This window comes from Protomyctophum parallelum (assembly GCF_964188405.1).
Source record: "Protomyctophum parallelum genome assembly, chromosome: 8".
NCBI lineage: Eukaryota > Metazoa > Chordata > Actinopteri > Myctophiformes > Myctophidae > Protomyctophum > Protomyctophum parallelum.
In genome coordinates, this window is record NC_139703.1 from 24,960,199 (window position 1) to 24,970,744 (window position 10,546).

At 44.1% G+C, this 10,546-nt stretch overlaps 1 protein-coding gene across 1 annotated transcript in view; it reads left to right on the plus strand.

Annotated features, from left to right (window-relative positions):
* The window catches only part of chd6 (chromodomain helicase DNA binding protein 6), a 67,666-nt gene extending 62,033 nt beyond the window's left edge, over positions 1 to 5,633 (plus strand). The window contains exons 48-49 of the mRNA XM_083772074.1: positions 958 to 1,062; positions 2,579 to 5,633. Of these exons, the coding sequence (XP_083628200.1) occupies positions 958 to 1,062; positions 2,579 to 3,487 (1,014 nt within the window). The 3' untranslated portion in view covers positions 3,488 to 5,633. The remainder of the gene's footprint in view (positions 1 to 957; positions 1,063 to 2,578) is intronic.
* Positions 5,634 to 10,546: the final 4,913 nt, after the last annotated feature.

Genomic DNA, 10,546 nt, shown 5'->3' on the forward strand with positions numbered 1-10,546 from the left:
CACACACACGGTCATACATCATACACCAGACAGGGTACCACACGCACACACACACCGTCATGCATCATACACCAGACAGGGTACCACACGCACACACACACCGTCATACATCATACACCAGACAGGGTACCACACACACACCGTCATGCATCATACACCAGACAGGGTACCACACACACACCGTCATGCATCATACACCAGACGGGGTACCACACACACACCGTCATGCATCATACACCAGACAGTGACCTTGTGGTTAGAGTGTCCGCCCTGAAACTGGGAGGTCGGGAGTTTGATCCCCGGTCGGGTCATACCAAAGACTCAATGCCTCCCTGCTCGGGAGGCATTGAGTCAAATAAACGAATGATTCCTGAGCGCAACACACGCTGCGGCTCACCGCTCCAAGAGATAGGTCAAAAGCGGAAGACCTAATTTCACTGCGGTAACGTGTGTGACTAATCGTACGACTTTGACTTTGAACACATTCCGTGCTCAACCAATCAAATCATCGTTATTTGGTACACACAAAGCTGGGCATAGGCTCCTTCTAGACCTGAGCGGAAAAAGATCTTGCGCTGCCGACAGAAAAAGCTGTGACGTCGTGTGCGCAGCTGTTTTTAGACAGCTGGTGGATGGGAATTAAGCTCCACCTCCGCCGACGATGGAAGCTGAGGAGATCGTCAGATGTAAGCTGGCCGTCGCGGAAGTCGTCCGCGGAAGTGGAGCATTTTCTCCATTCACCAGCTGTCTAAAAATCCGGTTTTTCGGCTGCCGACAGCCGAAACTGTCGGCAGCGCAAAACGGGTTTCCGCTCTGGTGTGGCAGTACCCATAGGAGGGCCCTCAAGAAGAATATCGTCATATCCCCAAATTATTAAAGACTAGTATGATAAACAACTGATCACATTGTTGTTATCCAACGTTCAATTGTTTACTCCTGTGTTTCTCTGCATTACAGCTAGGTGGCGCTATGGCTCCAGCCATTAAGGAGCTGTCTAGGTGGTTGGATGCCAACTCAGAGTACTACATCGCTCCTGATTGGGCTGATGTGGTGAAACACTCTGTAAGTACACTATAAACACACTGATATTACATATGATATTGTATATTATATTTATGCTAGGGTTAGGGTATATTATATTGTATCGTGTTTTTGCAGGGTTAGTAGATAGTTGGTTAGGGTTATTATTACATAAGTTATGTATAGTATATGTTATAATCTTATATTTATGTTCTTGCAGGGTAGATACATAGATAGGTAAGTAGGTGGATAGACGTAGATATAACTCTTATATTTATGTTCTTGCAGGGTAGATGCATAGATAGGTAGGTGGATAGACGTAGATATAACTCTTATATTTATGTTCTTGCAGGGTAGATACATAGATAGGTAAGTACCGGTAGGTGGATAGATGTAGATATAACTCTTATATTTATGTTCTTGCAGGGTAGATACATAGATAGGTAGGTGGATAGATGTAGATATAACTCTTATATTTATGTTCTTGCAGGGTAGATGCATAGATAGGTAGGTAGGTGGATAGATGTAGATATAACTCTTATATTTATGTTCTTGCAGGGTAGATGCATAGATAGGTAGGTAGGTGGATAGATGTAGATATAACTCTTATATTTATGTTCTTGCAGGGTAGATGCATAGATAGGTAGGTAGGTGGATAGATGTAGATATAACTCTTATATATATATATATTTTTTTTAATTAAAAAATTTATCCCACGATTTTGTAGCCCAGTTTTCTTTTCACCCAGTGCCAATCATCTAATGTAATTCTGGGCGCTACACTTCCTCTGCCAACCTGGGGGGGGCAGCGGACTGACCTCATGCCTCCTTCTATGCATGAGGAGTCCAAGCTGCTTCTTTTCACCTGACAGAGGGGAATTTCCCCGGCCGGACGTAGCGCGTGGAAGGGACACGTTTTTCCCCTTTCCCCTCCATCAGGCGCCCCGGCTGGCCAGGGGGAGGTAGTTTTAGAGACCAGGATTACGGCATGTTTTTGTGAGGGTATCTACCCTAGGGGACACAGGGAGAACATGCAAACTCCACACAGAAAGGCCCTATCGCCAACCCCCGCCTCGGGTATGGGCACTGATGACGCGGAGGAGGGAACACGCCGCCAGTGCCCACAGTGTCCCCAGCGGGAATCAAACCCAGGACCTTCTAGCTGTGAGGCGTCAGCACTACCAACTGTGCCACCGTGCCCCTGATATAACTCTTATATTTATGTTATTGCAGGGTAGATGCATAGATAGGTAGGTAGGTGGATAGATGTAGATATAACTCTTATATTTATGTTATTGCAGGGTAGATACATAGATAGGTAGGTGGATAGATGTAGATATAACTCTTATATTTATGTTCTTGCAGGGTAGATACATAGATAGGTAGGTGGATAGATGTAGATATAACTCTTATATTTATGTTCTTGCAGGGTAGATACATAGATAGGTAGGTGGATAGATGTAGATATAACTCTTATATTTATGTTCTTGCAGGGTAGATGCATAGATAGGTAGGTAGGTGGATAGACGTAGATATAACTCTTATATTTATGTTTCCAGGGCTTCCTTCCTGAGCTGATGTTCGGTCGCATCCTGACCGAGCCGCTCAGCCGCGACCCGGGCTCCCGTCGCCGTGGCCGCCGGCCTCGCAGCGAGATGCCCAAGCCCCTCTCCTTCGACTCGGCCCCTCCCCCACTGTTCCTCAGCATGGAGTCCACCATGGTGGCGTTGCAGAACCTCCGGGGTTTCCCCGGCGGCCTCCCCATCTCCGGCCTCCCCATCTTCCACCACGAAAACAACGGCTTGTTGCCACGGTTACCCATGATGCTCCACGGCATCCCGTGGATGTCCGGAGGCCACGCACCTAACCCCGCCCCCCCCACGGCCCCTCCCACCGTCATGGTCTCCACGACAACCACGGCGTCATCCGGAGCGCCCAGCCCTTCGTCCTCCTCTTCCTCCTCGCGATGTTCGGCCACGCCCCCTGGAGGCGTGGCCTCGGGCGGAGGCGTGACCTACAGCTTGTCCACGCCGGGCGTGCTCGCAGGAGGAGGTGGCGAGGAGAAGGCGGAGGGAGGCGGGGCCAGCCACCACCTGACGTTTAACCCCTTCCTGATCCCGGGCGTGTCGCACGGCCTGCTCTACCCCCACCACATGTTCCTCCCCCCTCCCCCCCACGGGGGGGGTATCATGGCGCTGCCCGCCATGCCCCCCCTGCCCCCCCACGGCCTCCCCGCAGAGAGACGGAGCAAGACGGAGGAGCGGGACAGTATGACCCCGCCCACGGACTCCTCCCTCGGCCAATCAGAAGAGGGAGTCGCTTCCTCCCTCGGCCAATCAGAAGAAGGAGCCACTTCCTCCGTCGGCCAATCGGAAGAGGGAGCCACTAACTCCCTCGGCCAATCAGAAGAGGTGGCGGAGTGTCAGACTGAGGAGGGGGAGGGGCAAAGAGAGGAGGCGGGGTCTTAACTGTGACTGACAGCTGATCTCCAAGCTCACAGCCAATCACCATCACCATACGTTGTGAGCTTACAGATCGATAACAGCGGTGGGCGTGGCTTACAGATTGATACAGCGGTGGGTGTGGCTTACAGATTGATACAGCGGTGGGCGTGGCTTACAGATTGATACAGCGGTGGGTGTGGCTTACAGATTGATACAGCGGTGGGTGTGGCTTACAGATTGATACAGCGGTGGGCGTGGCTTACAGATTGATACAGCAGTGGGCGTGGCCCAGTAGGACTCTAGCCCCTCCAATGTGTTTGTACCACATAATGTGATGATTTGGTTGGCTGAGCACGGAATGTGATGATGTATAATGATGAGAGCGCCCCTCACTTCACACAAGTGTGATTGTTTTAAATTGAGCTCCTAACATCGTCCCTCACATCACCTCAATCTGAGCCTCAATTCAGAGAGTAACACCGCTAAAGATCCTGCTTGTAATCTATGTGGACGGAGTTTGGGGATGTCGATGACGTCACACCGTGGAAGCAAAGCGTTGCCTAGCGACGGGAAGCCAAAATACGGTAAATATAAGAGTATTCATTGTGGATTATAGAAATCAAAGAATGACGAGATTCTCGCCATCTGGCAGAGGCGGGTTTTAGCGTTATACACGAGAAATCTCGACATTAACATAGATTGTGTTAACGGTCCCACTAACCACCCAGCTATAGCGCCCCCGTGTGGACAGTAACGGCAGACGACCGCAGCAATGTTGGCACGATGTAAACAACAGATCTGGGGTGAGTTACGAGGGTCTCTTCCATCTACCGGATCAAAAGAATCATAACTCTGTTATTTAGTAATAGTATAGTTGTAGGCAGTTGAATAATAGCTCGTTTTCACCATTTCGTCATTGGGTATGTGATACAATATTCTTTTATTTAAATATCCTTTTTGGAAAACCTGCTAAAATAAAACGTGAAACCGTCCTTTTAGTCAAATATACTAATGCCAATGTGTATAAACTCCTCACAAAAAGTTCGGAAATGAGGTACAGCTTGTGAGAACCGGGCATTCATGGAATGAGCAACACAGCTAAACGTGTGGATAGTGCCCCTTAAACATTTGCCAAAATGGCAAATGGTTGGTATTCACCCTTGCTTTGAGTTCCACTCTTCCCCAAAAAATGACACATATTGGCCATTTTTACACTATAATTTTACACTCGGTGTTAGGGAACTCAGTAGCGTGTGGAAGATCCATACGCAGCCACAACAGCTTGGCACCTCCTCATGCTGGTCACCAACCTAGACACATTTTGCTGTGGGATGGCATCCCATTCCAGATGAATTGTTTTTATTCTTTTCTTAGATCATGTTAGTCTAAAGAGATATCTTTATTCTTTATGTTGTACTTTTCAGACAGTCCCCTCTTTGCCCAGAGGTGGAGCCTAACCATGAACATTTTGCACAAACAAAAACAAGAAACATTGTCAGCCAGGACACACGGGGGTGGTAGCGACTCGCAAGCAGGTCTTATAGGGCTCGACAAAGAGAAGGACAGGAAGTAGACACACGTAGACACCCCATTGGTTGCTGACGTTCATTGGTTCATATATTGGTACGCCACGCCTAACCCTAACGGGTGCATGTGTTAGGTCTGACGTACAACAGTCCTACAGTCATGAGTCGGACTCCCAACCCTAAACCTAACCGCTATATTGGTTCGCCACGCCTAACACCAGCCCTATTGGAGCAGGAAGTCCCATCCCATACCCTAGATGTTACAGCCTGGTTACTGTAACCCTTACGTCGCAACTTAACCCAGGACTGTGATTGGTTCCACCCCCTCATAAAACCGAAGGGAAGAAATATGCCACAAAAAATTGAAAACACATACAGGTACAAAACAAAAATGGTCACAAGGACGACGTCTTGAGTTCCGGTTTCCATAGCGACACCGTCCTCGCCTTGCTTTCCCCTCCCAAGGATGGGATGGTTTCCATAGCGACACCGTCCTCTCGCCTTGCTTTCCCCTCCCAAGGATGGGATGGTTTCCATAGCGACACCGTCCTCGCCTTGCATTTCCCCTCCCAAGGATGGGATGCTGTGAAGCTAAAAGGTTAAATGTTAAAAGGGAAGTGTTTTGTCTCTGTTTTCTTTGTTGTTTTTTTAGGGGGGGGGGGGGGGGCAGAGAAAAGGAGAGCAAGACTGACATAAATATGAAGCCCTGGGGGGTGGGGAGGGGGGCATAGAAATCTGAATCCGTAGGAGGGGGGGGGGGGGGGGGGGGGCAGAGTATAAAGGCTTGATATACTTTGTAAAAAAAAGAAAATAGCAGATGTACAAACACCACAGCACTGTGTGAGCTTGTAGGTCTGCTATCCCTCCCTCGAAGCGACCTGTTCTGACATAATGTTTTAATATCCTGTAGACTAAACTTTATCAATATGTAAATCTATCGCTGTATATTGCTGTTTTTTTGTTGTTGTCTTGTTTACGAGTGCCCCATGTTTATTTTTATCGCCTTTCATTTGATTTTGTCACTGATATATTACTTGACATTTAGTGTTTCCTTTTGTCTGCGTTCTAATCAACCCCAGTGTTTCCTGCAGTCAACAGACTTGAGTGTACTGTACTGTACTGTACTGTACATTAATGCATATTAATGCAACATGCTGGTTTTAGTTAAACCTGTACAGCATGACATGAGTCACATCATGACCACACTTTAATTTTCTGATATGAAAACATTTTTATTTGCACAGTGTTTCTTCTCGGTGGATAATGTACGTTGTATGTTTTTGTTTTTTTATCATGTTTTTGTGTGTGCGTGTGTATGTGTGAATGCATGCGTGCATACACACACACACACACACATTGTGTGTGTGTGTATGTGTGCATGCATGCGCACACCTGCACACAACCTCTCGCCCACGTCCACAACGTATTTCTTATTGTCTTGACCTAAAAAAAGGAAAAACCTTTTCTCATTGAAAAGACATTATTGTTGCCTTGTCACAACTTCGGTGGCTACCTATAATTTATTGTATTCTGTTTTCTCTTGCATTGCCAAATCTTTCACCAAATGTTTTTTTTTTCTTTTTTTTTTATCCTTGTTGTTTTCATGGCGTATAATCAAAGTAAAAAAAATGCCTTATTTAGCTAGTGCTTTTTTATATAGATGTTTGGTTACATCTCCATATTGGAAGTTATATATCAAGGTATTTGTGTTTTAGTTGGTTTGGTTGTATGCATACATGGCCTCGTGGTGTGTGTTAATGTGTCAATAAGGGTTATGGTTAACCCTTATTGACAGTTAGGGTTAGCCTAACCCTAACACCTAATGTGACAATAACACGTACAGCTTATACTTATATAATTATACTCGTTAAAAGGCTCTCAGTCGGTGTTTATGTTACCGACACTTCAGCAGTTAATCAGTCAATCACTCCAAGCACAAGAGAGTTAACAAGACTGAATTCTTAAACAGTGCCTCCGAAATTAGTTTTTCTTCACTATTTGCTCTTTATTTGCGCTTTACACACATGCACTTACGGTGATGACATCACACTGTCTTGGTGACATCGCGGATAGAAGAGTCGCGTCAGTTTTCTGCGGTCTCACGAGTTGATGATGTCATGCTTTCCGGTAGTGTTGGCAAGTCAAAATCTCTTGCCATTCTCTCTATTGTACGAGGCCTTCAGTTCAATAGTTCCAGACATTCTCTCTATTGTACGAGGCCTTCAGTTCAATAGTTCCAGACATTCTCTCTATTGTACGAGGCCTTCAGTTCAATAGTTCCAGACATTCTCTCTATTGTACGAGGCCTTCAGTTCAATAGTTCCAGACATTCTCTCTATTGTACGAGGCCTTCAGTTCAATAGTTCCAGACATTCTCTCTATTGTATGAGGCCTTCAGTTCAATAGTTCCTAATATCTAAGTCTGGCCATGCCAGGCTAAGTTATCACATCCAGGAAGGTATGTATACAACTCAAGGTTTTGGTTTGTTGCGCTTGTGTGTCTAAAAGATTAGGCGAAATAAGGCAACAATGTATCGAAATGGGAAACTGATTATTGTACTACAGCTACGGTAGATGTAAGTTTTTTAAGAAAAAAAAAAGAAAAAAACACTTTAAACTCCCATAAGCCCCACAGCCTGTCTCACGCACATAACTTCCTGTTACTGGCTTGTTCTTGTATAAAAACCTGAAACAAACTCATGAGTGCAGTATATGACTACAAGGTCAAGAGTTTTCATGTCATGATGTGCATTAAGTGTTTGCTTGTTCCGTTTTCAAGACAAATATAAATTTTTGGTAAAACTTTTAAACGTTCTAAAGAAGGGTCACCTCAATTTCAACTCATAAAATAATGTAAACATTTATCTCTTGTCATAAAACATGTATTTATTGTACAGTCCTTATCAGCGTTGTCACATGATTGTCTCTTTTACCAAATATTCAAACTTTATATATATTTATCCAGATAATTTTGTATTTACACTACTACAATATGTAATGGACCCTTCGCTAAGCCCCACCCACTCCACACTGACCCTTTGCAAAGCCCCACCCACTTCACTGACCCTTTGCAAAGCCCCACCCACTTCACTGACCCTTCGCTAAGCTCCGCCCCACTTCGCTCTGACCCTTCACTAAGCCCCGCCCACTCCACTTTGCCAGACCAAGGCATGCTTAACATGCTTCTCACCCATTGAGATGCATATAACGTTAAATAACGGGATTTCTCCATTTAAATAGTTGATCATTTTAGTAGCGGGAGCTTCAAAATGTATTCTAAAGGCCTGCAGTAGGCTATGCACTGGAGAAAATGTGCATGACATTATTTCAATAAACTTCCCCACCTTAGCAACAGTTGCTAAACTATTTGGATTGGCATTGGACAATCGTTTTTGGGGCGGGGTTTAGCGAAGGGTCCATTGTTTTACAAAACAGACGCACACAATACTTAAAAGGGCAAAACCACTTTGGTAGAGGTTTGGGTTGTGTAATTACCATGCCATGATGTAACTCCAAATGTGGACAAGAAATCTAAAATAATTGTTCCAGTGATTAGGTGTGTGTGTGTGTGTGCGTGCGTGTTACAGACCTGCAAGGGTCCATTTGGTACATTTTGGTTCCACTCAAGTTACACAGACCTGTAAGGCCTCATACACACGTATCAAACGATGCCATTCCAATGGGAGTCACATGGTTTGACCAAACATTTGTGTTTGATTGCTGATTGCTGCCCCATCAAACACAAATGTTTGGTCAAACCATGTGACTCCCATTGGAATTGCATTGTAGCAGCCATTAATCACAGACAGCACAGAACATTCGTTTGATATGTGTCGTATGAGGCCTGGTAACTGCTTCATTCACTGTCTGAAACCTGGACTCTAATCATCCAGACAGACTATAACTGCTTCATTCACTGTCTGAAACCTGGACTCTAATCATCCAGACAGACTGGTAACTGCTTCATTCACTGTCTGCAACATTGAGGCAAGATGCTTTTTATATCCGATCTCTGATTATTAGAACACAGTTTGATTAGTTGGATCAAATACATCTGATCTGTTTAGTAGACTACTATTGGATCAAATACATCTGATCTGTTTAGTAGACTACTATTGGATCAAATACATCTGATCTGTTTAGTAGACTACAGTTGGATCAAATACATCTGATCTGTTTAGTAGTCTACTGTTGGAGCAAATACATCTGATCTGTTTAGTAGACTACTGTTGGATTAGTTGGATCAAATACATCTGATCTGTTTAGTAGTCTACTGTTGGAGCAAATACATCTGATCTGTTTAGTAGACTACAGTTGGATTTAGTTGGATCAAATACATTTAGTAGACTAAGACTACTGTTGGATTAGTTGGATCAAATACAGATCTATGACAGTCTTGATCCAAGGCTATACAGTTTAATAAATAGTTTATTTGTGAGGACAAAGAAAGACTGAACAACATCTTCCACAAAGCTCTCCTCGACATGACGTCACCACCATACTGTGAGTATTTTATTGATTTATTTAGCTATTGGTCTGTATCGCCCTCAAGTGGACAGACTATACATAGCAGGCTGACAACATTAATCAAAAGGAATTGATCTGCACATCCACCTTGACTGAAGTTTCTCAAAGTATAATATTTGCCTCTGAGATGTACAGTAGAAGTAAAAGTTCTAAAATTTGGAAATAATCCAGTAAAGCACATTACTTAAGTAAATTTACTTAATTACCTTCTGCCACTGCCTCAACTGTGACAATAATGAACCAATAAAATGTCATTAAAACACATTCCACGCGTTATAGTATAATTGACAAGATACTGTGACTGCCGGGATTGTTTAATTACCTTTGGAGCATACGCCAAAGTATTTGCGCCTTTGATCCATGAAAATCCCCCTGGAAATAGTCCCACGATTTGTTATTGAGCCGACAAAAAGGTCACTATGTCCAAAGACGGATTTCCATAATAATCATCTAACAACGGCGAATTAAACACAAAACAAATAGCGTGTTCAGCGTATTACGCATGGAAAGACAATGAATACATTTCGTGTATGGCGGGTTATGCGTAACCCGCATAAAAAAAAAAATATGTACTTGTTTTTGTTATTGACAATTTGATTTGAATCAAATAATATTTAGAGTTCATCTCACAGGTTTGTGAAACGCATGCATGAACACAGGAGTATTCTGTGGCCATTATGAATCTGGTCCTGTTTAGCCAGAGTTGGCTCTGGACGGATATTGAGTATTGAGTTTGTGCTTAAAATGTACTGTAAATTCTACAAACTGTTAATACATATTTCAATCAATCAATCAATCTACAGACGGACGGACAGACGGACCGTCCGTCCGTCCATTAGTGTGCATGTGTCGTGTGCGTTCAAGAGAGAGAGAGAGGGGGGGGGGTACATGTTGCATCAAGGTCTTGTTTAACCCTCTAACACCCGCATTAATTTCTACTTGCAAAAAATAGATTTCAACCTTACTACTACTTACTAGGACTGACACTAAAACATATGTTAAAAACAATAAAAAAATAAAGTTTGATGGA